Raw genomic sequence first — 27,439 nt, 5'->3', positions numbered from 1 at the left:
AAAAAGAAAATAATTCACTGAGGGAATACTTGTCCACAAAGGGTCAGATGCATATTTTTTTTTCAAACAACTATTCCTAATTACGGACACCATAAATAAGGGTCTGTGTTATAAAATCTGTGATTTTAGACTGCTAAGGGACTATTTGCCTAGAGTCATTACTATTTGGAAGAGGACATTCTACTCAGTAAGAGTAGAACACCTTCTAATTTCTTGTAATTTTAAAAATATATCTCCATGTGTTTGAACAACTTTTCAGCTTCAGTGGACAACTGGGGGCATAGCCAAGGTTTAGACATGGTGCAGTGACAAGTAGCTATACTTGACTCAGCACTTTCATTTTTTTCTTCATTTCTCATAAGAAATATTTCTATCTACTTACAACTCTGCTGTAAAATTTATGATGTTCATGAAGCATTAGGATATTGCTCACACTAAGGACAATTATAAACTTGTCATTATCTAGAAGCTACCTTTAAAAACACCATAAGCATCAATTTAATAGTAGAAGCACAATGAGATTTGAAACTTGTCTTCATTTATCAACTATCAGGTATTTTAAATTAATCAGCAGACAAATGTATTCGGTAATTATTACTCCTATGAACAGATGGCCATTGACAGTGTTAGTGAAGCTTGTCATTTCCTAGAAACAAATGCTGGCATATTTTTCATATTTGTTGCATGAGCCCCTGAATCTGGGTAAAGGCTCTCAAAATCACAGAATATGCTGAGTTGGAAGGGGCCACTACAAATCATCAAGTCGAGCCCCTAGCCCTGCACAGGACCATTCCCAAGAGTCACACCATGAGCCTGAGAGTATCATCCAAACACTTCTTGAACTCTGTCGGGCTTGGTGCTGTAACCACTTCCCTGGGGAGCCTGTTCCATCACCCAACCACCCTGTGGGTGAAGAGAACTTTTTTCTAATCACCAACCTAAACCTCCCTGACACAATTTCAGGCCATTCCCTTGGGTCCTGTCACTGGTCACCACAGAGAAGAGATCAGTATCTACCCCTCCTTTTCCCCTCATAAGGAAGTTGTAGACTGCAATGAGGTCTCCCCTCAGTCTCCTCTTCTCCAGGCGTTAACATACTAAAACATATGTTTAAAAAAATTAATGTATTGAAGTCTTATCTTCCTTTTCTTCAATCCCTAAATTTGGTCTGTGCTTCTGCTTCTCCAGACCCACACCGGTAATCCGCTGGATTAAAGAGGGTGGGGAACTGCCATCCAACAGAACATTTTTTGAAAATTTTAAGAAAACTCTCAAGATTATAGATGTTTCTGAAGCTGACTCTGGGAACTACAAGTGTATAGCAAGAAATACACTGGGTTCAGTTCATCATGTCATTTCAGTAACCGTGAAAGGTAAGACTAAAATTATCATTAATGTAATGTTGTCAAATATACAGAATACAAGACTGAAGTGGGCTTTCTAGGATGAAGTACACCTGAAAGGATAAATGATAATGGTTAAAAAATACCCTGAGGAAACAACCATTAAACCATCTGAATTCTAGTACTGGAAGGACTATCTCTAATCTCTTTTTCATTTTTTAATGTTCTTTTATAAAGCATCAGACTAAATTGTTATTGTACTGTAACAGTAGTAAGATAATTCATTAGTTTGTACCAGTACTACATTTATTTTAGATCCTTTGATTTCTGTCATTAGACTGCTTCTTTCTCTTGTTTTTATATTTTTCTCCCCATCCCTCTTCATCATCTCTTTCTTATTTTCTCCATTTTTTCTGCACACCATTCATATAGCCCAGATTCTTTCTTTTTTATTTTACTATCATCTTACAGTCTTATATTCTTCCTTTTTCTCTCTTAACTGACATTTCTGAGTTTCTATCTTCATGGTTTTTTACTCAAAATGATGCCTTACTAGTTCTAAAATCATTTACAATGTTTGTCTAAACAGGAATTGTAAGTATGTTGTGAATACCATGAAACAAAAACCTGTAATTGCAGCTAATTAGTCATTGAAATAATCAGTTGTAGTGCTTACTTTGCATGCTAAATAGCCCTTTACTGTGTTGTAGATCAGCATCATTTTATGATCACATCAAACCTCCTTTTTAAGAGAAGTTTCATTTTCTGTTTGGATCTGTCCCTCAATCCAAAGTCTGAAATTTAATTGCAAGATGCAATAACATATGCTCTTTGTGGTTATTTATTGTAAAAACAATGGAGAAATAGTTGGATATCTTTTATTAGGGGCAGTGTTCCACCCATTCTGACCTCAATGTGTTTTCATCTTTCTCGGGTAAACATCTGACCCCACTGCAATCATCCATTGAATTTAGTGAGACCAAGGGTTTTTCCATTTCTAAATTTCACCCTTGACACGAAATCTTTTTGTATAGTCAAACCTAAATTCATTTCTAACAGCCTAACTATTGTGAGCATGGATATCTCTGAAATTAATCAAAATACCACTGCAGTCTCTGCAGATGCCATACTCAGATAAATTTTGCTTGCTTCAGGAAAGGCAAGTTAGATTCAAAGCAGGCAATCCTAAGTGAAAGACAACCCTTGCTGTTTGTATCAGAATTTTAATGCAATAGGTAGTGAATAGCTCAGTTTAGCCAATGTATAATCTACCAGTTAATCCTTGGGTATCACATAGAGAGAGATATATGTACATATATATATAAAGTAACAGTATAGGTGTAAGTCTGTATCTGCACATACCTTGTTTGAATTATCTTCTGGTTACTGTACCTGTGCTTTATGACTTTCTGTACATAATTTTGGAAAATGATTGCTGTCTTTCTCTTCTTAAAACCAGCTGCCCCATACTGGATAACAGCACCCAGAAACTTGGTCTTGTCTCCTGGAGAAGATGGGACATTGATCTGCAGAGCTAATGGCAACCCAAAGCCTAGTATAAGCTGGTTAGCAAATGGCGTTCCCATAGCAAGTAAGATTCTTAATTACCTTACAGGAGCATGAATAAGAAAATATGAGGAATATATGAGGTTTTTCAAATATAAGTGAAGAGCCTGTATATGAGTAGTTTTTGCCTGACAGGTAATACTAAATTATAAAATATGTGGTAAAAATACTGTAGTTCATGAAAGTGGAACAACAAAATGTGCCCCTAACGTGTTTGAGAGCACTAAAATGTGTAAGCATTGTTTTGTTCTGTCTAGTGTTCTGCTGGTAAGTATCTTTGTGGAGTTCAGGTGGTAGTAACAAAGCTGTGACATTTGTCCCTTTCACAAAGCCATTGCTGGGGTGTAATTTTTACTTATGTGTTTCTGTGGCAGTCATGTCTGCTAGATCGCTCCTTTGGTGCCCACTGCAACTCTAATGTTGTCTGGGAGTCCTGAATGTGACATAAAAGATCAAGTCCTCACATTTATGGATATACAGAGCACTTGTAGGATTTGCAGGATTTGCAGTACACTGCAGGATTTGCAGCTTAGCATATGTTTGAGCCTTCCAGGCTTCATTACTAAGAAGCTGCAGCAGCAAAACTGACTGAATGTGTCAGCAACTACCTGGCAAACAGCTTGTGCCAAGAAGGTGTCAAAGAAAAGGAACCCCTAAGGCAGTGGAACGGCTGTTTCTGTGTACATGGATACAAAAAGGAGGCCTGAATTGATAATTGAGTCACTTAATTGTCCTTACACGGGCAATGCTGTATGACAAACACAAGGTAGCCACTATATATAGCACAACTTTACTTGGGAAGGACTTGCTGGAGGACACTGCAGGGTGTGCACTCAGAATTTCTGTGCCACAAAGTCACGCTTGGTTCTTCTAGCTTTACCCTTCCTCATTCACAAAACAGTAGTATAAAAACAGACAATCTGCCCTGTTGGCTCATGAGAGACAATGTACTCTAAAATAGTGGTCTCTGCTTACCTGTTTAAAGTATGACAGTGTCACTTTCAGAAGTTTAGGAGTTAAGTCTGTTGATGAAGCAATGTCACCCAGTTTGAGACATGGAGAGGGATTGTCTACAGTCAAATCTAGGAAATAGCAACAGGTAAATGAGAACCCTCAATAGATACATTGAAGTCTTTGGTATACAAGTGAGATTAAATTTAATTGGTTATTTAGCAAATAACTTGTTTCATGAATCCTAATTAAATGTAAGTTGAGATCTCTAACCTGAGATTTAAAATGACAAGTTTCCATTGGTTAAATACGTCATGTAAGCTGACATTAACCACCTCATCAAACAATGGTTTGACAGGAAAACAGGAAAGTAGCAATGTAGTTTTGTATTGTGTATATTTATACATAAATTTATCATAGTGTATGCCTTATCATAGAAGTTCGGTACCTGTCTTTCACTTTCCTTTCTGGATTTTTGGTGTTCTCCTCTTCCTTTGCTATTTTCTACATATTTACCATTCACTTTTTGTTTGTTTGTTTGGAGGAGATTTTTATCCTGCTTTCCCGGTAGTTTTAACTTATTTCAGGCCTCCTGACTAGTAAAATCCTTTTCACCTGGCTGTGAGAGTCACCTTTGCCTTGCACTACTTCCTTGTCAAAGCTGTAGGACATGCTGTTCAAATGACAGACAAGTATATTTTCCAGAAAAGCAGCGATGTGTTCTGCATTCTTGCAGGGTAGCAGTAAAATCGGGGTTTTCAGAAGCAGCTGCAGGATGCCACCAAATTTTCCAAATACAAAGGCAGCGTATATTGGCTGGCTGGCCTTGAGGAATCAGTACACAGAGTCTTGTTGAAGGGAACTCAGTAAAAATTAAAGACTTTAATTAAATTACCCACTCAAACTCAGTAGGGGGAAAAAAAAAGGAAAGAAGACTGGAAATAAACAAGTGAGTAGCTCAGCCTTATGAGAAAGGTCACTTTCACTGCTGAGAAAAGCTGAAGTTTTATCCACCTTAAATCTTTAAGTGCAAGATGATTGGATGCTCCAGTGCAGTGCATCTGTCAGCACATCTAAGAGAAGCATCATAGTCACAGAAAGTGCAGTTCTTAAAATTCTTGTGATTATTTCTTATTCTGAATTATCAAAAGCTGTTCTGGAAACTCCCAAGTACAGTGGGCCTTTTTGTTCACTTGTTACTAAATTATAGAATTAAACCCCTCGTCTTCCAACTGAATGATTAGTAAATCACTGTAAAAGGAAACTAAAACAGCTGTTTCAGCTTCAGGGCAGTGCTAAGAGAGCTACACCCATGGCAAGATTTCAAAGAAAAAGAGCTACATTTGAATTTCAAAGCCCTGCTGTCATCATATATCCCACAATGTGCCTCCTGTGGCCTAGTAATCTGTTTGCAATACTTTAATTTTCTGTCAGAAAGCACAGCTGGGAGATACTTAATTCTTCCGGTTTTGTTTTTTCATAATAGAGTCAGACAAGGAAGGGGGAATGTTGAAGAAAGAACCATTCGTCCATATCTCAGTCAAAGACTGAGGCTTAAATATCAGTGGGGGAAAGGGAAAAATAAAGAAAAATGTAGTGTGTTTTAAGTACCTATGAAACAAAATTGCAATGGTAAATTTTGTTCAAGATTATAATAATCTGAGTAAACCAATATTTTTAGAGGAAGATTTTTAGGTTTATCTAAAATATTTTAATTAATTTTCTTCAACAATAATGCTGAAAAGAAAAACACCAGCATTTCGGAAAAAAAAAAAAAAAGCTGCTTCAGACTTACTGGAGTGATAAGGACCTAACCTAACCTCTCAATGTTTACCAACAGGACTATTTTGAACTCACGTGCACCGTCCTGTTGAGGTCAATTGGAATTACTTTGGCAAATACCAATTGAAAGTTCAGGCCATGCCTGCCATGCCTCATGCTTCAATTAACACTCAAGATCTGCATTATTTATACTGCTGCGTGATCCATTGTGTCTTACTTGCTTAGATATTCAGCATGGTTTTACAAAAGGGAAACCATGCATAAAGTATCTCAACTTTTAAGAAAGTAACAACCCAGATTAATTGGGAAGGGGAAGCACTTTCATAATTGGACTTCAGAAAGGCATTGCAAATACTGTACAAAAGACTAATTTATCGGTTCAGTGGTTTATAGTTCATGATGAGCTATTAATTATTAGATACAAACACCTAGATTTATACAAAGTAGTGCACTCAAAGTCACTGTTTATCATCTTTCAACATGTTCTTCTCTTGTTTATATCACATTTCAAATTGAATTTCTAGATTTGAGTTAGTCTCCGTTGGTACTCGAATATAAGGGAGAAACACTAGCCTTTAGATTTCCTTCATGAAAGGCCTTGATAATTCCTGGCTCAGAGATTTGTCGTCCATTGTGTTTTCTCTGAGTATACACACACACTGCATATACTGGCTGTTCATGGCAGCCATGGGTGGGTGAAGAGAAATTTGCTGGAGTGGGGTGCCCTAAGAAGTTCAGTCTCAAACAGGAGAGTACTGCCAGGGCAGACATCTATCCGCTGCTTCTGCTGTCATTGTGTTGGAACTGTGCATCTGGCCTAGGAACTGCAGCAGTTATAAAAACCTTTGATAATCAGTTTTTCTTTAATTTTGCACAAGATAGTCAAAGGATGGTCATAATTAGTGCAGGTAATGCAGTCCCTTTGGAGATAATAGAACTACCAGAATCAGAAACTCAGAAATCAGAAACTTTGCTGAGAAGCATGTGAGATTGGTAAAAAAAGGAAAAGAGCATTCTTTGCCATTTCAGTCATTCAGTTATAGGTAGTTTTAACCCCAGAAAGACTTCTCTAGTTTTGAAATTGATTACTATATTCATAAATTACTAATGAATATGAATTTTTGGAAGAATAAGCTCGTGAACAACAATAGGATACTTCTAGCAAAAGTTACTATAATACAAATGACCCTGATGATCCTCTCAGAAGGTGACAAGCATGAGTATCACTATAAAAGGACCATATGTTACTATACTCATAGCGGGGAAAAAGAGCACCTAAGCTTCTCTATTTGCTTTCTTTATATATTTCCACAGTAACAGCATCTTCAAAGCTATCTCTGAAGTTAGAGTTGTTAAAAATCATGGCTTAAGAGCCATTGCTAATCTCACACTCTGATTTACATTCCCTATTGTTTGTGCATAAACTTAAGGAAAGAATTGTAGTAATACTAGAACTACGATAACAAATGTTCAGTATAAAAATGTACTGCAGGAGAAGATCACTCAGATCTGATACAGTAGTTTATTGAGTTCTAATCAGTAAATTTAGGTATATAAAATATTTAATAAGTACAGATGGGTTGGCGGTCAGTACTATTTACTACACTTATAGTTAAAATGCAATACAAAGATTATCACGTAAGTTCACTCTAAGTATCTTAAATGTTACATGAATGCACAAACTTGTCGCTTACTAACATAATTCTTAACTGACTCTGTGTTATTGGGAGCAAATGTTAGCTGTTACAGGGCACATGCTTAACTGTCCTGTTACTGCAGCAGAACTCCTATAGCAAATCCTCATCATTCATATACCCATTTTAAGTATTATGTAGTTTGACTATCAGTACCAAATTCAGATTTGGCTATCATGCCTTTTTTGTGCAGCTATCCTGTAATGTGACCAGAATACTCTTACAGGCAAACAAGCAGTGCTTGAGTGGCCCTATGCTCTTTTTTCCCTAGGAAAAAAGAAAAAAAAGGAAAAGGAAAAAAAAAATGGCTGGATTATGGAAAGGGCTGAAGTACTACATGGCTATTTTGCCTCGCTCTTTATTTACTAGCAAGGCTGGCCTTTGGGAATCCCAGGTTCCACAGACCAGGGAAAAAGACTTGAATAAGCTTTACCCTCGGTGGAAAAGGATCAGGTCATGGGATACTTAGGCTAACTGGACTTATGTAAGTCCATGAGCCCTAATGGGATGCACCCACAAATGCTGACTAAGCTGGCATATGTCATTGAAAGGACACTCTGGATAATCTTAGGTTGATCATGGTAACTGGGAGAAGTGCCCGAAGACAGGACGAAAGCAAGTGTTACTCCTATCTTCAAGAAGAGCAAGTAGGAGAACCCAGACAACTACAAGCTGGTCACCTTCACTTTGATCCCTGGAAAGGTGAAGGAGCAGCTAAGTTTGGAAACTATTTCCAGGCACATTAGGAACAAGAAAACTGTCAGGAGTGTGCAGCAGTGTTTAAGATCATTAAAAATGCTAAATGATGCAGCATCTTAACTTGTATGGCCTGGCCCTGCGAAACACAGTATAATACACGGGCAAAGGCTTGTAGGTTCTGTTTGTGTTGCGTGGGAGGATGAGGCATGTCAGAAGACAGGCTGTTGACTAGATGCCAGTCTCAACAGGGAGCTTTTGAATCAATGCCCTGCAGCATGCAAGTGGCTAGACCAGTTAAAAGGAAGCACAGACTAACCTGACACTTTCCTGTTTTCTTTCCTCTTGGGATGGACAGCTTGAAGCTGTTTTCTGAGAACAAGCACCTTCCTCCTTTCCTTCAGATAGCTGAAAAGGAATATCTCTTTTTTTCCTTAAATACAGCAGTGGGAAGATGCTACCCCTCTTTTTATATAATAATTTAATGGTTAGATCATTCTTTTATAGCCCAGTTCCTTCTTCAGTCATAGAGAGTTGAATTAATGGCTTCCATCTCTTTGGATTGGCCCTGCCATCAGCCTGTAAGGCTTGATAGAGATACATAGATGTATGAGAGTGTGTGTGAGGGGGTCAGTCTGTGCACCCATCAAAGACCTTTCTGTGTGCAAAAAGTGCTGCAGGATTCAAAGGGTATGAGTGGAGGGAAGCACAGAGCCTAGGGCAGGAAGTAACCATGATTGGAATGGCTGTGGGCAGATCTCCATCCTCCTGGGAGGGCAGTTGTGCCTATTTTCTATTTAACTGTGATTTGTATGCAGAAACAGACCATTTCTCACAGCTGGCTGGCCTGCCTGCTGGGCAGCTCACCTGCTTTGTCTGTTTTCAACCCATGAATCTTTTAATGAAAATGGCATTTACATAGAATAGGAAGCAATGTGAGACATGGAACACAATAGGAAGCAAAGCAAAAGAGATGAAAAATAAGTGCCAGCAATCCAGAAGTCCAGAGAATAAGCATTTAAAATCCCAGTGGTACCTTTTTTTCCTTTCCGAAATATTTGACTTTGTGATGTTGATTCGAACTTGGAGCGATGGAAGACCAGAGGGAAAAATAGAGTTGAAAACTGTTCTCGGGGCAACTCTTTGGAAATTGATGTAATTACTTTACATGAAAAATGGCCTTAAAGTTCACTCACCATGGAAATACCCTTAAGCAGAAGCACAGAACTGTGGTCCTCTTTGTCTGGTTTCTTCTCTTGTAGAGAATTTAGTAGTAGATACTTAAAGAAAATGCAGGAGAAATTTTTCCATTTTCTTTACAGATAAGTACTAAGGCATTGTCTGAATCGAAAGGTCCTGTCACTTTTGGAAAATTGGTGTTAATTTAGTTGCTTGATCTTTTCTATGAGTCCAAATAAATGAGAAATTTTTTTATATGAAATTGCCTTCCACAAATATACTTATTTTCTGAAGCTTCAATATGGGCGTTAATTTTGATGATGCGTCCAAACTAGGATATATACATTTATTTTTCATCTAAGAACAAAATTAATTTTACTATTAATTTCCAATAATAATAATAATACATCTGCTTTTTAATACATTAATAATATAATCTGCTTTTACTTAATATTTTCGTAAAATATTAAACTATAGTTTGTGCATTTTTATTGTTACAAGCTAAATTTTTTCTCCATTGTACCTCTCTAACTCCATCCATTTGGATCATAACTGATAGCTATTATTCTTCAGTATTATCTTAGAATTTTATTTTCAGTTATGTCCTCCATGCTTCTGGGATGCAAGAGCTGTTTGACAGCTCAGACTACTCCAGAACAGTCAAGGAAATGGCAATGTATAATTCTTACATAAGGGAAAGAGTGCCATCTGCTGAATTACTAACTATGCTCTTGTGAAGACAGTTTCTTGATTTTGTGGGAAGCAATTGCTTATGCTTTACTCTGAGATAGTTTTCAACTGAGTATGGCTATTTTTATATTTGGAGAATTATTTATGGTATAACAATTGATTTGAAACTTTAAGGTCACAGAGGACTGTGTCATTCTATCAGCATTTTTTTTTGACATTCAGAAATACTTCCATATTTTTCTAGATATTGTCTGTGTTTGCCTGAATCTTGTCATATCTGTATTTTTCCTCTATATTGCATGTAAAATACAATCTCAGCTTCACTTCTTTGTAAAACAAAGAAAAAAACTCTTAAAAAATGAGAACTCTACCATCCTGAGTTAATATTGTAGAATTGGAAGAACTTCCTTTACGGTATTAAAATTCACATCTTTACCAGTGAGCAGCCACCCAGGAAAAAAAGATAAAGGGCATATTGGTCTTTCAGATTCTTCTCTTCAGAAGTATGAAAATTACAATCCAAGAACAGTTTAGGAAAAGCAATAATTCTTTTTCTTTACACCAACAGTTGCCCCAGAAGATCCTAGCAGAAAGGTAGATGGTGACACCATTATTTTCTCCCACGTGCAAGAAAGATCAAGTGCTGTCTATCAGTGCAATGCTTCTAATGAATATGGATACTTGCTAGCAAATGCATTTGTGAATGTTCTGGGTAAGAAACAGATTTTTTGTTTGTCAGTTTTCTTAGTTATTTAGTTGTCTCCTGCTACTACACAGACACTGTGCTCAAGCCTTGCTTGAGGTCTTTAGTAAGAATCAATGTATTTCCTGACCCCGGTAAAAAGCAAGTGTACACATACCTGGTTTTTCTAGGGTATTCCTGAGTTTCACTTTCACTGTACCTGAGTAAGAAGGATAGTTGTGAAAGCTGGAGAAAACTTGGAAGAAATTTTCTCTCTCTTTTTTTTTTTTCTTGTTATGTAAATCAAACAAACGGAAGTGTAAGAAATAAGGCTGGAATTAGTATTCCTTAAGTTAGTATGTTTCAATACAGTTTCATTGAGTGTGGATATTTCACATCAGTTGAATAGATGAATCTCTAAATTACTGTTGCAAGGGGACATGATTATGCATTTGTCTTGAATGCCTCCCAAGAATATGTTTCCGGTTACAAGATGTTGTGGCCTCTCTAATCCACACTGAATTTAGCAAAGCTAGTAACAAAATTCTGGGCCTCTAACAACTCTCCTGCAGGAACTGGCAGATCTATTGATTGAGACACTGTCTTTTCAAAGAAACAAAATGTAGGTATTGCACCAAAAATATATCCTAGTTTCTTTCTGCCTGCAGCTTTGTTTGGATTACATACTTCACTCTTTTCCCAGGAGATTATCTTCTTGAAGTCTTTACTGATTTAAATTTTCCAATTTTAATCATTGCCTTTGCTACCCACCACTGTGACTTGTAAACAGGCAAGAAACATTTGTTTTTCACAAGATAATTCCCCTTTGTTAGCTTCTCCTCAGGCTAGTGCCAGTAGAATATATTTGGATCTTGACTGAGACCAGAAGTCACTTCAGAGAAGGATGTTCTTTAGGCCAGTCTTGATGTCTTTGGATTTTGTATTCGTATCTTTGTATCTATATCCAGATACCTTTGTCTTTTCAGCTGAGCCACCGAGAATTCTAACTCCTGCTAATAAGCTGTATCAAGTCATCGCAGATAGTCCTGCATTGCTAGACTGTGCTTATTTTGGGTCACCTAAGCCTGAAATTGAATGGTAAGCTGTAGCTATGCTTGAGATGTGGAAAATGAGCTGTTCATATCTATGGAGACAAACACTTGAAGCTTTAAAACTATTTAAACTCTATTTACAATTTTAAAATAGTGTATTTTAAAATACATGCCGATTACAGTTTGCTAATACAATATTACATATACTTAATGTAATAGCAGTTAAGTTATCCCCACAGAGTCAAGTTTAAATTTCTTTATGTGATTCTGTCTGTATTTTCTAACGTGGCAGTCCTAAGTTTGCATTTTTTGATAATAAAATACTATAGAATTTAACTTTGATGCTGGATAATGATATCACTTTTTACATAAAGGTTTAAGGGAGTGAAAGGTAGCATCTTGCGTGGAAATGAATACGTTTTCCATGATAACGGAACCTTGGAAATTCCGGTGGCTCAGAAAGATAGTACTGGTACATACACATGTGTAGCAAGGAATGAATTAGGAAAGATACAAAATGAGGTGCACTTGGAAATTAAAGGTAAGAAATTAATCATTCGTTCATCACTGATTAGTACAGAATTTCAGACTTTCTGAATATCTAATATTAATTCTAAATTTCAGATCCAACAATGATAATTAAACAGCCAGAATACAAAGTGGTTCAGAGATATGGCCAAGTGTCATTTGAGTGTATAATAAAACATGATTCTACCTTACTACCAACAGTTATATGGTTGAAGGACAATGATGAACTTCCAGATGATGAAAGGTATGGACCATATAGTTTTCCTTTATTTTTTATTTTCTAGGTCCTTTTGTCTGCTTCTTTTCCTGATCTCTGAATGGAACATATTGACCTATTGACATTTTCCAAGGAAGACTGATAAATATCATAACTATTCCATATTTGCTGACTCAAGGACTTCCTAGTGTGATGAAAATATTAAGATAGAATTAAAAATAAAGTGAGATGTAATCATTTATAAAAATGTGCACACTGTCCGTGTATATTAAGTGTAAGGAGAAGAGAATTGATATAAGAAGTCAAAACAGATAATGGAAGACTATTTTGCTCTAGATCACATATATTTAAAAGTTGTTTGAGTATATTTGGAAAGAAAAGCACATCAGGATAGACAGTTACTGTTGGAAAATGGTCAAGAGCAATGTAGAAAATGAAAGGTTACATTGTCCCTTAGCTTACCTTGCTGTTTAGGTGTGTGCTGCAGTACACACATACGGGATCAGATAATGTCTTATGCAAGTTTATTATAACACTGCCAGTTATTGAAAAATCAGTGGCTGAATCTATTGTATTTACAGGTTTCTAGTTGGTAAAGACAACTTGACCATTATGAATGTAACTGATAAAGATGATGGAACATACACTTGCATAGTTAATACTACTCTGGACAGTGTTTCAGCAAGTGCTGTGCTTACTGTTGTTGGTAAGAATACTCTCAAACTTTATGATAGCAGAACTGTATTTAATTACTGTTAAGTATTAAAAACAGCATTAGGTTTAAAGTGAAAAGCGCATAGTTTTGATTTCTAGGACAGGGCAAAGGAAATGCCACCTATGTGTTTATGTGTTTCAGCTTTTAAAAAATGTATTCTTACCCTAAAGTTTGCCTTTGAATCAGCTATTTACAAAAGGGTCCAGTAATTGCAGGGCACATTTGCTTTCTCACTGTATAGGTTTTTATTTTGACCACATTTTAGCTAGCAGAGTATTTGTTCATAAACATATAAGAATCACAGAATGGTTTGAGTTGGAAGGGACCTTAAAGATCATCTAGTTCCAACACCCCTGCCTTGCGCAGGGACACCTTCCACAGAACCTCTCTGGGCAACCTGTTCCAGTGTCTCACCACGCTCACAGGAAAAAATTCTTACTAATACCTAATCTAAACCCACTCTCCTTCAGCTAGGGAGCTGTCCTGTTGCTATAGGCCTGTTGTCCTGTTGCTATAGGCCCTTGTGCAAAGTCCCTCTCCAGCTCTCTTGTAGCCCCCTTTACGTACTGGGAGTCTGCCTTCTTTTCTCCAGGCTGAACAGCCCCAACTCTCTCAGCCTGCTTTCATGGGAGAGGTGCTCCAGCCCATGGTCAACTTAGTGTCTCCCCTCTGGACTCATTCCAACAGCTCCATGTCTTTCCTGAATTGGGAGCATGTTATCTCAGAAATCTCTTTCACAACTAAATTATAGTTCAGAAGGACTAAGCATACTTGGTTGTATGACTTCCCAAGGATTTCATTTTTACCTTAGTTCTCTGTTAAGTTTTTATGATTTGAGATTATTGCAGAATATATTACTTTGCACCTTCTCCATTTGTAAGAAAGTTTTAAGTAGATGTGCTGAACCATTCTTACCTGAGTTCAAGCTGAGGCTCAAAGTCAAGTATGTTTGTGTTTTAAATTTCTTCTGTGATCTTATGCCTATCTAGGAATGATCTAAGCCAAGCAACTAGTACTTATTTAAAAGTTTTTATAAGATTGCTTACTTATTTATTTTTTTATCTATCCTTCTTTAAAAAATGAATAAAACATTCAAGAATAGTTTTATAGCTTTTCAGTGAAAAATTATGAATGTATTATTTTAAAATAACCATTTATCTAAATAAGTTAACTTTTCTTTGTCTCTAATAACTATAGTCTTTAACTGCCTACAGTATTCTGTTTCTTTGGCTACTAACTGATTAAATCCTTTATATTAATGTCCTTTTCAGCTGCTCCCCCAACTCCAGCTATCATTTACGGTAAACTAATACAAAGTTCTCTATCTACATCATCTGACAGATATATTTCTGATTTGCCTACTGCGAAGTGCAACATTTTTTTTCCCCCTTTTCCTCTGTGTGTGTCTGTGTCTGTTTGTGTGGTTTCATCCCATTTTACCAACTGCTTCATTACTAGAGTACTGGACTTTGGAATTTTACAAAATCCACTCATAAGATGAATATGACCGTATTGACCAGTTTGTCTTACAATCAATGAAATTGCTAAGATTTTAAAAATAAAGTTGAAATTAAAAAAAAAAAATCTGTCAGTCAGATACAGGCTTGAATTTGATGGTATAAAGCCTTTATTTTTATAGCATGTTTTCTGAATTTAGGTTTTCAAGTGCAAATGCTAAAACACTTCAAGGTATAAGGGTCATAAGCACTTTTATGTAAATCTTATCACATTCAATGAAAATGCTTATGTATTCTTAAATGAACCTACTCATTAGTCTTGATTTTTGTGTAAAAAATCGTATAATGAATTACCTTTGGGAATTTGGAATGGACAGTTACATCTTTATGCGTTATAAGGATGCATAGTAACATTGCATGGTATGTCTGGACTTTTAAAAGAACAGCAAAAAATAAATGAGTCAGTAACTTCCAATTAGTTTCGATTTGAATTATTCTTGATTGAATTCACACAAAAAAATGTTTGTAGTGCTTCTAGAAAAGCTTCTTTGATGTGAATACTTCTTTATTTTCCATGTTTTGTTAGATATTTCTACTACACTAGGTAACCACCCATAATCATTCAAAGATAAACTAAACATGCATTTCACAATTCCTTGCATCTCATCACATTTTTATCAAAGTGCACTCAGACATAGGTAAAAATAAATACAGATTCTTGTTAATGTATAGAAGTTTTCAGGTTGCATCGGTTCTCCCTTTCATTTGTTTTCTAACAATTGCATGCTAATGGTCATTAAGTCCCACTTACATAAGTGAGTAGATATGCACTGCTGTATTTGTGGAATTCTTTTGATTGGACTGTAAGGATTTTTTTAAAATATAAAACTACATATTCTGATGTGATTATTTACTTTGTGTCCATTTGATTTATAGCTCGGCCAAATCCACCCTTTGACTTGGAATTGACAGGTCAGCTAGAAAGAAGCATTGAACTTTCATGGATACCAGGAGATGAAAACAACAGTCCCATTACACGTATGTTTCTATCGACTATACTACATTGACAGCATTATCTTAACTGTTTTCAAATTCCAAAGATTTCTGAGACAAATTTTGTGTGAAGCATGGAAAATGTTAAATGAATTCTCTGCAGCTGCCATTTAATTGCATTACAAAAAGTCACTTAATATCCTCTACTGTACAACCAAGCAGAAAGACTTATTTACTGCCCAAAGAGCTGGGCCTTTTTATTCAAAAAACCTGTACTAGATAACATAGAAGTTAATGCATATATGAGGTCTGTCTGACAAGGTCCAGTCTCATGAATATGTAGAGTAGACTTTTTTTATTGGTTGTGTGCCCTTGAAGGAGAGAGCTACTACCATCTTGCATTAACTTCTTTGTAATTCCTGGGAATTTGGAATAGCATCAGTACCACTATCTTTAGGGATTATCCATCACTACTGATACAGAAGCTTATTCTACATGAAAATATAAGGCAGATGGTTTTTCTCTTTTTCTTTCTTTTTCTAGTCCAGACAGTTAAAAGAGTAAAGCATGTCCATGCAACAGAAAAATAAATGTCTATAAATTTTTGAGACAGAAATTGATCTTAAATGCTGTTACTCTTCCCAATAAAACATGATGAAAGATGTTCTTGCTTACACTGAGCAGAGAGGATGGAGGGGGAATTTAGGAAGAAGGAACAAAGATATTACTGTTTGTTTTCCAAAAAATCATATGATCAGAAAGATTTGTTGGGGTAACTTTTTCCCCATGAGGAACTTAATGCAATTATTTATTTGTGCAGTGTCTTTTTAGATAGTAACTGCCACAAGTTACCAAGACCAGTGTACATGTTATGTTTGGTATGAGTTAGTTAGGCTGATTTACTGGGCGTTGCTCTGCAACATCTGATGTTGGTCATTATCAACACAGAACACAAGCCATTAGGATCAGGTATCTGTAAAGGAAGTTTTATAAAAAACAGAATTTCACAAATTTCAGAGCGCATCAAAGATTTTGACTGCATTTTAATGAAACACCAAGTGATTTTGCTGAAATTTTACACTCTCGGACTTCTCTAATGTATATCAACTAGTAATATACTTTAAAAAATATATATAAGATTAATGTAAATAGTTGAATTTTATTTAAGTTATGGTTTATTCATATGCTCTTTTATTAGTATTTTCATTTTATTTCTAGACCAGAATACACAAATCTTGTCTTTCTGTAGGAATGAGATCACAGTGTATGAAAAAAGATAATACTAAGAGGTGTTGGCTTGTGTAAGTTTTTCTAGAGTGAGATATTGCATGCACTCTGATATCAGAAACTGAGCTCCTCTGACTAAATAATGCTGGTTTTAATTATAATGCAATTTATATTGCTGCATGGTCCCCTTAGAACCTGAAAAGTAAGGCATTTGCTTCCTGAGTAAGTCTATTTTTCCTGCTGCTGCTATCACTTCAAAGTGCAGATCAGGACTCAAGGATAACACTTCATTACCAGTGATCCCTTTACACAAGTAATATGATTGACATGGTAGAATCTTTCTGAAAGCTCAGATAGATTTTTTTCCCTTGAAGTTGCCTATAAATTGTTCTACTAGAGTTGCAGACAGAATGCTAATTACTAGGGAAGCAAATAGCAGTAATCAAAACTTTTTTAGCATGTAATATTCTCACCTTTTTGGTAAAGCTTTGGTCCAGAAGACCTCCCATCCCAAAACCTTTATTGCTGAGCACACACCACCAGCAGTAATTCAGACAGTAATTTGGGGTCAGTTCTTTTTCGTTCTTACTACTTAGGCCAGAAGGAAATCTGCTAGTCCTAAGTCCAGAAGGTTATGATTAGTACTAGTTATCTATTTATCTATTTGGCTCCTCAAACTCTTGCACATTATTTCTGTGTGGTGCTGTAAGTATCCTTCTAAAAGAAATTTCTAGATGCCCCTCAGAATTTCTTAGTAGTGCAAACAGGATGTATTCTGAATCATACTCTGTCTTCTTGTCCCCACCTATACATGAGATAGGGAATGATTCTTGTTAAACAACACACAAATATTTGATGCTTATGTAAATTTCATATATCTAAACTTAAAGTGCCATAGAATGTACTCAGACTGTGCATTCTTGTCCCATTTATTTACTGTGTCCTAACAATTCCTCCTAAGTCTTTCATAATTCATATCTCATATCTTAGGGCAGTAAGGTTTTTTGGGTGTTTCACAGCTGGAAAAATACATCCTTTTGTCTTTGATAATGAATGTGATTTTCTTTTTGGAACTCTACAAGCCTATTTATCCCTGAGGTTATATACTTTGTAGGGTCTTAATAGTAATCATTGTAATGTTCTCACAGAAAACTCAAGAAACTGATTCTGAACATACATTCCCAGACTTAATTTGAAGATACCGAAAAGTGCTCTCAAAAACCATCTAAAGTATTGATTCTTGGCTTTAAATAGTTCTTCATTAAGCCAACTTCATTGGGGAAAATGGAATATTCAGAGTTTTAATTTTGTACAGGCACTAGATGCTGTCTGCTTGATACAACTAGGAACAATATATTTGACAGCCAAATTTACATCAAAGTTCCAATCTTGTCCCTCTTTCGTGCTGTGATAGTTCAAGGGTTCCCATTAAATTAAAATTTGGTACTAGAGAGAGAGCTCTTGTAATAACATGTTACCTGAAAGGTACCTGCGTTAGTGAGAATACCAAAAGATAAAAGTGAGGTGTATTTACTATATTTCTACCTAAGCAGTGCTGTGCCTTTTGCAACCGGACGTGCCTGTCTTGTATTGGCCTTTTTAGCCACCAGCGCGCTTGTAACAAAGGTGGGTAGAGCCCTCCTCACATCTTCGTTCGCGAAGCCCAGCCGTGATGACCTAAGCAGTACTTCTGGTATTATAGATCTGCATTATGGTTTATGTATTTATTTCCAGTTCCACAATATTTAAAAGCATTGATTAGAGCACTCCCTTCTGATCAGCTCATTCAGAAATGCCTACCCTGGTCTAGGAAGGTGTTGCAAGTTTTGACATAAAGTTGGATTCAATTTCTGTTTGTAGACTTTGTAATTGAGTATGAAGATGGGCTGCATGAACCAGGAGTATGGCATTACCAGACAGAAGTTCCTGGAACTCAGACAACAGTACAGTTGAAGTTGTCTCCGTACGTCAACTACTCATTCCGTGTGGTAGCTGTCAATAAGATTGGCAGAAGTCAGCCCAGTGAACCATCTGAGCAGTACCTGACAAAATCTGCAAGTAAATAAGTATTTCTTCTTACCAGTAATTGATTTCTACTATGAATAGCATTGAATTTGCTTGGAATCAAACAGCAGTCATTCTTGTTCACGTGTAAATATTTTATTTTTAGGCCCTGATGAAAATCCTGCTAATGTGCAAGGGATAGGCTCAGAACCCGATAATTTGGTAATAACATGGGAGGTAAGTTGGATCTCTTTTTGAGGTTTCATTTGTTTTCAGGTCTGTGAGTAGCATTTTTTGAGAAATAATGATGAGAATACCCTATACATTGCTTAGTTAAAATATTCTTGAAAAAGAGTTAAATGCAGATATTCCCTGTCTTCATTTCCAGGAAAAAGCTGAGTGCTTTTTGAGAAAAAACCAATTAGTTAAGGGGCCATATTTTCCTGAGTGATTTCTCAAGATAAGCCAATAATTAGGTAATACAGGATGTTTTGCTGCCAGTTTAGGAAAATTTAAAGATGTAAATTGAGGTTTGTCTCAAGTAGAGTCTTATTTTTAGAATAATTTTTAATGTGAATCCTACTTGTACTGTCATCTTTTGTGATGAACTAAATCATTATGCACTTTCACAGTAAAAAACTTCAATCAAAGTTTTCTCTATCATGCCTTTACCATCATGACAGGAACTCAAGCAGAGCCATATAAACCCAGTTTCCCATCCCAGGCAAGAAACATTGTCTAGGGAACACTGTTTATAGGGAGTCAGTATAAGTCTGCTTTTTCCTCTTCCACTTCTAAAGAAATATTTGAAATCAAAACGTATATACAGAAATCGCAATGTCTTGTTGAGTGAGAATTAGCCACCATCACCATTCAGTGTGATTTTTATTAAATAGTGAAAAGCAACTGAAGTGACCTCTGGTAAAAGCTAAATTGCATAACTTGGAAATTTCAGTAGTGCTTCTTTGTCACAGAACACAGTGGTAAATTTTCAGTGAAATTCTAAAGAAAAAATCAGTATATTTCCTTTTTGACTTTGGATTTTTCAGATGCTTCAGAATATTTAAAAAGATGTTTCTTTTCATTTCAGTCTTTAAAAGGTTTTCAGTCTAATGGACCAGGACTTCAGTACAAAGTCAGTTGGCGCCAGAAGGATGTTGATGATGAATGGACATCTGTTATAGTTGCAAATGTATCTAAATATATTGTGTCTGGTACACCAACTTTTGTTCCCTATGAAATAAAAGTACAAGCTTTAAATGACCTGGGATATGCACCAGAGCCATCAGAGGTGATTGGACATTCAGGGGAAGACTGTAAGTTTTGTGGTTTGACTCAGTTATACTAATATAAAGGAACTAAATATGTAACCTAAGTGGGTATTTAACATACTGAAATACTGATAAGGGAATAGTGGTTATTATTTTAATTAAAAGGAAGTAATTTGGAGATAATAAGGCTTCGTAATACTCTGTATTATTAATCCTGAAAACATAGGAACATTTTAATCTATTCCTTGAGTACAATACAAAGACTCAGTTTGAAAAAGTATGTTCGTGTGGTTTCTCATTCTAACTGGGTGCTTGTTGCATCCTTTCCACACAGTGCCGATGGTTGCTCCAGGCAATGTGCAGGTTCATGTTATTAACAGCACATTAGCAAAGGTGCACTGGGACCCAGTTCCACTAAAAACTGTCCGAGGACACCTCCAAGGGTACAAAGTAAGTACAGTCTAAAGCATTCTCTTTTTCATTTGTTAAAATAGAACACTCTTCCTATATGAGATTGTATTCAGATTGAAGTACCTGATATATAAGAGGACTCTTCAGTGAGCTCCAAGTTTTGCTGATAAGAGCAACAGCTTTGATACAATTCATATATAGTTCAGCAATGTTCCAGCCTTGTAGCACTAGGTGCCTGTGGCATTGTCCTTGAAGGAAAATCATAACACCGAAGCACTCATTGTAGATTTTTTTTTTTTGTCTTTAGGTTTACTACTGGAAAGTGCAGAGTCTATCCAGAAGGAGTAGGCGGCATGTAGAAAAAAAGATCTTGACTTTCAGGGGAAACAAGACTTTTGGAATGTTACCAGGGCTGGAGCCCTATAGTTCTTACAAGCTGAATGTTAGAGTTGTTAATGGTAAAGGAGAAGGACCAGCAAGCCCAGACAAAGTATTTAAGACCCCTGAAGGAGGTAGGAAATGAGAAAGCTAGAGAATAAACTGAAACATAAGCTTGGACATCATAAAATAATAATCTGTCTCAATACAGTAATATTATTAAGACTTAATTATTTGTGACCTGTTTAAAGTTAATCTACTTTGTATTTACTGTATGTTCTTCTTAAAAGTTCCTAGCTCACCCTCCTATTTGAAGATTACTAACCCAACATTGGACTCTCTGACTCTGGAGTGGGGTTCACCTACCCATCCAAATGGTGTTTTGACATCATATATACTGAAGTTTCAGCCAAGTAAGTTAATTATGAATGTATTATGGGGGTTGGACCTGGGTGATCTTTAAGGTCCTTTTCAACCCAAACCTTTCTGTGATATAACTCTAACTTAGGCGATACATCTACCAAATAGTAATCCGTTTATGAAGAAAAAATTATGTTAATATAATAAATTATGTTAATATATAATGTAAAAAAGACATGATTGCATTGTAGATGTCAAGTTTGAAAAAAATTAATATATTTTGATAATACAGATAGTTGTATTTGGAAAACTTTCCTTGCTCAAGTACAAGGTTAGCATTTTTCTTTTATTTCTTCAAATCATACTTCACAGAAAAATGGAGGTGAAGTCCTACATACAAGTGGCATCCAAGTTAGACGCAAGATACTGCTACTTACAAATTCTATATTCTAACTGCACAGAAATTATCATCAGAAACAGATCAAAAGACGTCCAAATACATTGTCTTCTGTTGTTTCAATTGTCATGGTATTGTAATTTTAAAATGCAAAACTAATAAATGTGCCATTTACTAATATCAGAGCTATTAAATCACTTCTTTAGGATCCCAGCTGCTTACTTAACCCAGAAATTTGTCAGCAGTGACAGTGGAAATTTAAGAGTTTTGTGTGCATGGAACAGATTAAGGAAGTTTACTTTCTTCCACTTACCAAATTCCACTATTCTTTGGTGTTTGACACAAGTCACTTCAGTATTTTCTTCTTCTAAGGATACTGAATTTAGAGTTTCAGAATTCTTTAACGATCAGTGTTTCAACTCTGTGTAAGTTCAGATGATCTGATGTGAACTCAGTTGCCTTGGATTTAAATATTTATGAGAATGGAACTTGAACTTTAAAAACTGGCACGTTTTTTAAGTGCCTGTTAATTTCCCTGTTAATTATCTCCCTGTTAATTTTGGCCCCTTGAACTGGTCCTTTTTACACAAAGGAGACTCTTTACATATGCAAACCAAAAAAAGCCTTTTTTAACACAATGACAGTATACGCAACTTTCCTAACTTTTTTTTTCTTTTTCTGGTAACAACAGTCAACAACACACATGAATTGGGTCCCTTGGTAGAGATAAGAATTCCTGCCAACGAGAGCAGCTTGATATTAAAAAACTTAAATTACAGCACACGGTACAAGTTTTACTTTAACGCACAAACTTCAGTTGGATCAGGAAGTCAGATAACTGAGGAAGCAGTAACAATTATGGATGAAGGTAAGATGGGTATGTATAAGGAAAATCCATTGCGTTTAAAAAAACATTACAGATTGTATTAAAAATACTGCTATTACTTCCTTTCACTAAGGAAATAGGCCCTAGTGATTTTTTTCCTAGAGCTTTCTTAACTGTATTATGCACTAATAAAATATGTTAAATAGTTTTTAAGAAAATACATGCAAAGGTTTTGTACTGAAGTGGAAGCCCCAAAAGAGGTGTAAAGCCCCTTCTTTTGATATAAGCTCACAAGCTCTAAGACATTCACTTTTCTGGGCTTCAACTTCCACATAACTTTACATTTTTTGTGGTCTTTGTCTATTCACCTGTTCTGCTTCATTGACCATCTTTGGTCAGAGAGAAAAATACAGAAATGATCCAGCTTTATAACTAGAGGGAGTTTTTTGACTTTTGAGATATGCAACAACTTCTGTGGAGTCTAAATTTTTTTCACAGAGTTGGCAAAAAACTGTAAAGCTGTTGCAATAAACTTGTCTTCTATGGCCTCAAGTAACTGGTGGCATTGTATAGTATTTAAAAACTACCAAGTATATTGTTAAATCCCATCACTATTGATTTTTATATTTACAGGCATTCTAAAGCTTTGATTTTGGCAGGTTTTTTGTTGAAGTTGTTTAATTAAATATGAAAGCTTAATGAAATAAAAGTAATTTAAAGCCACTGGGAAATTTGCATGGAATTTTTTTATTATTTTGCTCATCTTAATATAAAAAGTCTATTTCGGTAGCATCTTTTTACATATTTTTATGCTTAGTTAAAGATATCATTTGTTATCATAGATGAGTTGGTATGCAATGCAATTTCTCTGATACTGTGTAGTAAGGTTGCATTAAACTGCATTTATTTTCAATATGGAATCTTAACAAGCATGAGCAATAAAATTTTGTAAATGCATGTATATTAATTTTTGTCGTGTAGCAGTCTGTCAGTGTTTAGCTTCCAATTTATTTGAATTAATACATTTTATCTAGTCTGCATGGTTTTTATTATGAAGTTATATATGTATGTTCCCTTTGGTGTTGTATCTAATTATATAGTGTTCCTATTCTTGTTTTCCTCCATTAAAGCTGGTATTCTCCATCCTGCTGTAGTTGCAGGCAAAGGTAAAATGAAACTGCATGATATATTAATGTGTGGATTTTGCAGTGTTGCAAATGGGGAAATTGCAGTGGTAAGGACAGAAAATCTCGGACTACAGATTTTTATACAAAGTATAATCAGTGCTGGAAGAAAAGAGTTGTGGGGTTTTCTTGTTTGGGTTTCTTGGGGTTTTTTAAGGAACACAGAATGCTTATTAATACCTTTCATCTGTTTATTTTGCCACAGAGTTCCAGGGGAATTCATTAGCTTCGCTTCAGCAAAATCTAATTATTTCTGAACATTAAACAGATGTATGTCACTGTCATAAATATTCAGGGTCCAGGTGCACTAGCATTGATTAGCCAGAGTAGAAAAAACAGCACTTTTGCAAAGGAGATCCTTTTGCTGCTTGTGCCATGTGCATTTTTTTGTTTTAAAAAGTAGGTTCATTCTTGTTGTCACTGTGGATTAATGCTACTATTTGATCACATTTATGTCATTTGCAAGCCAACTCTGCATAAGAGACAGATGACTGACAATACTCTCTGTATACTTCTCAGTTCAGGTGTCAGATTGGTGGGGGTTGGTCTCTTTTCCCAGGCAACTATCAGCAAGACAAGTGGGCATGGTCTCAAGTTGTGCCAGGGGAGGTTTAGGTTCGATATTAGAACGAATTTCTTTACAGAGAGGGAGATCAGGCATTGGAATGGGCTGCCCAGGGAAGTAGTGGATTATCCGTCCCTGGAGGTTTTTAAAAAGAGACTGGATGTGACACTTAGTGCCATGGTCTAGTAACCATGGTGGTAGTGGATCAAGGGTTGGACTTGATGATCTCAGAGGTCTCTTTCAACCTGGCTGATTCTATGATTCTGTGATTCTATGATTGAATATACAGACAAATGTCTTCCTGCTGTTTTAGATTCACAGATCTTGTGAGTGAGTACTTGAGGACATTTCAGTGAGTGGAACCTATTATCATCCTTCTTCCTGAATTCAATAATATTTAGTTCTTTATTATGCAGTTTTGCACACAGTTTTTACGAATTTTGCTACCTTTGCTGTCAGAAGCAACGGTTGTCCTGAGAACTGTAAGGTAGCTCAAAGTCAGAAACATGTCTCTATACATATGTGTCATTTAATCACAGGTGTCATTAACACTAATGCTTCAAATTCTCAGACTATAAACATCCCAAATCAAAATCTGTACATGAAATACCCAACATTTTTTTACAAACTTGGAAGAGACAGCATAAATTGTTTTACCTATAGTTTCTTTTCACTTGATTATTAGGTGTTGTGAATGATAACAACCATAAATCAGACTATATATATGTGTGTGTATGCCTGTATTTGTGCATATATAATTAATATATATTTTAATATGTATATATAAGTGTATTCTAATATCAGCTGTGTTTCTGGTAAGTGTGTGGAGTTGTGGAATTATTTTAATGACATTTTTCTTGCTATTTTAGTCTAGTTGTAGCTGAGAAGTCAGCTCAGATTGGAACAATCAAACTGGCTTTAGTCATGGACATTCACAGCAGAAATGTAAATTAAGTTCTCATTATTTATAGCTGACTCTAAAAACTCATGCAAGGAAAAATGGATTCTCTGTGTGAAACTGAGGTCTAATTATAGCTGTACCACAGTCTGTGGCTAGGAGAAAGCATCTTACTTGTAAGATAAGCTGGAGCAGCTCATATTTCAGAGCTGTCGCCTCAGATCCTCTGAAAACTAAGCAGATGTCTTTGTTTGGTTCCATGTTGTTTATGGTTTCAAAGTTCTCCCATATTCCTGTAGCATCTAGCTCTAACAATTACAAAGAAAACGTTGTAACTGCAAACGGAACAGAACTAAAGCCATGACATCTGTTAGGACATCTGAGTTGCTGCAGGTCTGAGATTAATGTTCTCAGTGGTTACTTATGTTAACATGTTAACTGTTTTGCTACTGATCAGGGACCACCAGTAAGAAAGAGGAGGATCATAGTATCAAGATCAAGGGTCAAATTATTTGGTCTCGTGAGTGGGTGGATTTGGAGGATAGAAATGCTCAGCCCACTCAAGAAGAAGCTGTACCCAGAAGTGAACTTTGCTTCCTCTATTAAAGTGCAGGAGGGCCTATACATCTATACAGTTCTTACTAATTTGGACACAAAGCCAAACCAAGGAGAAGGTGAAATTTAGATATTCTGAACCTTTTCATGATCTATCAAAAATATCTCAAGATTTTGATTTTTTACTAGGAAAATTTAAGTATGCTTTTTATTTCAATGTGAGCACATTTATCTTGGAAGTTAACAAGACAGTAGGTCCCAGCTTCAGCCAGACCAAATTGCAGTGAAATTTCTGCACTTGGTGTTTTCTACTGGATAGCTGCCCCTGAAGACATGCAGCTTGGCCAGTCACAAACATTAGCCACAATGTCCTAGAGGAATTAAAATAATTTAAACCTGAGTGAGCTGTGCCACTTGGGACATATTTCACTTCTCAGAGTAAAACTATATATTAAAGTGCAGGGGAAAATATTGCTACGGTAAATCTAAGGATCTTAATAGTCTCACTACTTTTATTGTCACAAGTGCACGTGAGTAAATCATGAGACACGTTATTTAGCTAGATGGAAAGCTATCCTGTTTGACTTGCACTGTTGTTTTTTCTTTATGATACTGTAATATTATTAATTACTTAAATTTGATCAAATTATGTACTACAAAGAAAAAATAATTTTTTTCTTAATAATCTGTATTCTAAATATGTCTTAAAACTTCATATGTAAAACATAATCTATTATACCCAGTACTAGATACTCAGTATGCATTGGTATTGCTATTTATGTATTGGCAACTAACCACAGGCATGAGGTATGAAAAAATTGGAGAATAACTCAATTACATATAAAATAAGTATAGTAGCAGCTGGAAAGTGACTCAGGTGATCACTGGAGTCAAGTCTTTTCTGCCTTTTTCCATTAGAAGTTTTAAAGGACTGGTCTGTAGAGGAAGGAAGGGAATACCAGTTTGACCAGTGATAGAAATGAAAGTTACTGGTTAAAATAGTGAGTCACAGGAATGTGTGTTTATTGTAAGCTGAAGTGTAGGAGTAATGGCGTGGCATGTCAGCTTCATTTCACAAGCCTTCTCATTTAACTTATTAGTTTCTTTTTGATTTAGTCAACGTTTTTATTTGAAAGCAAGGTCTTGTAATCTGCATGCACACAGGCACTAGTAACTGGTAGTCTTGAACTGCAATTAAAATAAGTTTGTGAGATCACAGTAACCTTTAATTGTAGCAAGGGCTTCCTGTCACTGTGGTACTCAGTCTGGTCTGCCTTCTTCATGTGAACTTCACGTCTTAAGTATTATTGACAAATAGTACTCCCTTTTGCTGCAAGGGAGAAAAACAAGTAGTCTATCCTCTGGATTTGAAACCATTTTTTTGGATCTTTTGGCTGAATCACCAATATGAAGCTTTTCACTAGAGTCTCAACAGAGTTCATATCTCTGATCTCTTTGTAGAAGGCAGGATCGTCTCAGTTTTCTTTGTCTATACAAAATGCTGTTCTTTAAATAATTTTCTCTGTCCACCATCTGCTTTCCCTCCCTCTTTGAATCATTTCACATAATGTCTCCATATTTCTTTCTAACAATTTCAAGCTGCTTTTTCAGTCAGGTTAAGTGCAGTATTTTTGTACTCCTCCTTCAGCCACTCTGCCCCTGTGGACTTGTCCATATGTATCTATGTGATTTCAGTACAGCTTGCTATGCAGAACCACTGTTTTGTCCTCTTTTAAGTTTACTGGGAACAATGCTCATGCTTTGCATGCTAGACTAGAGAAAATTATTATTATCACAGTGCAAAAATTACTCAAACAC

The 27,439-nt window shown here is 35.9% G+C and overlaps 1 protein-coding gene across 50 annotated transcripts in view; it reads left to right on the top strand.

Moving 5' to 3' along the window:
- Positions 1 to 27,439, top strand: part of NRCAM (neuronal cell adhesion molecule) — a 148,105-nt gene that overhangs the window by 95,639 nt on the left and 25,027 nt on the right. For 16 of the 50 annotated variants that reach the window (XM_064655921.1, XM_064655939.1, XM_064655937.1 and 13 more), the window contains 17 exons: positions 1,189 to 1,373; positions 2,803 to 2,934; positions 10,470 to 10,613; positions 11,570 to 11,681; positions 12,010 to 12,176; positions 12,260 to 12,407; positions 12,962 to 13,086; positions 14,367 to 14,396; positions 15,489 to 15,590; positions 18,633 to 18,830; positions 18,943 to 19,013; positions 19,867 to 20,092; positions 20,382 to 20,497; positions 20,766 to 20,970; positions 21,127 to 21,249; positions 22,285 to 22,470; positions 23,550 to 23,585. In XM_064655921.1, the coding sequence (XP_064511991.1) occupies positions 1,189 to 1,373; positions 2,803 to 2,934; positions 10,470 to 10,613; positions 11,570 to 11,681; positions 12,010 to 12,176; positions 12,260 to 12,407; positions 12,962 to 13,086; positions 14,367 to 14,396; positions 15,489 to 15,590; positions 18,633 to 18,830; positions 18,943 to 19,013; positions 19,867 to 20,092; positions 20,382 to 20,497; positions 20,766 to 20,970; positions 21,127 to 21,249; positions 22,285 to 22,470; positions 23,550 to 23,585 (2,306 nt within the window). The remainder of the gene's footprint in view (positions 1 to 1,188; positions 1,374 to 2,802; positions 2,935 to 10,469; positions 10,614 to 11,569; positions 11,682 to 12,009; positions 12,177 to 12,259; positions 12,408 to 12,961; positions 13,087 to 14,366; positions 14,397 to 15,488; positions 15,591 to 18,632; positions 18,831 to 18,942; positions 19,014 to 19,866; positions 20,093 to 20,381; positions 20,498 to 20,765; positions 20,971 to 21,126; positions 21,250 to 22,284; positions 22,471 to 23,549; positions 23,586 to 27,439) is intronic. The other 34 variants (XM_064655929.1, XM_064655924.1, XM_064655927.1 and 31 more) reach the window with 6 other exon arrangements.

This window comes from Pseudopipra pipra, chromosome 5 (genome assembly GCF_036250125.1).
Source record: "Pseudopipra pipra isolate bDixPip1 chromosome 5, bDixPip1.hap1, whole genome shotgun sequence".
Lineage (NCBI taxonomy): Eukaryota > Metazoa > Chordata > Aves > Passeriformes > Pipridae > Pseudopipra > Pseudopipra pipra.
The sequence above is the reverse complement of the archived record's forward strand: the minus strand, read 5'-3'. Positions and strand labels throughout refer to the sequence as shown.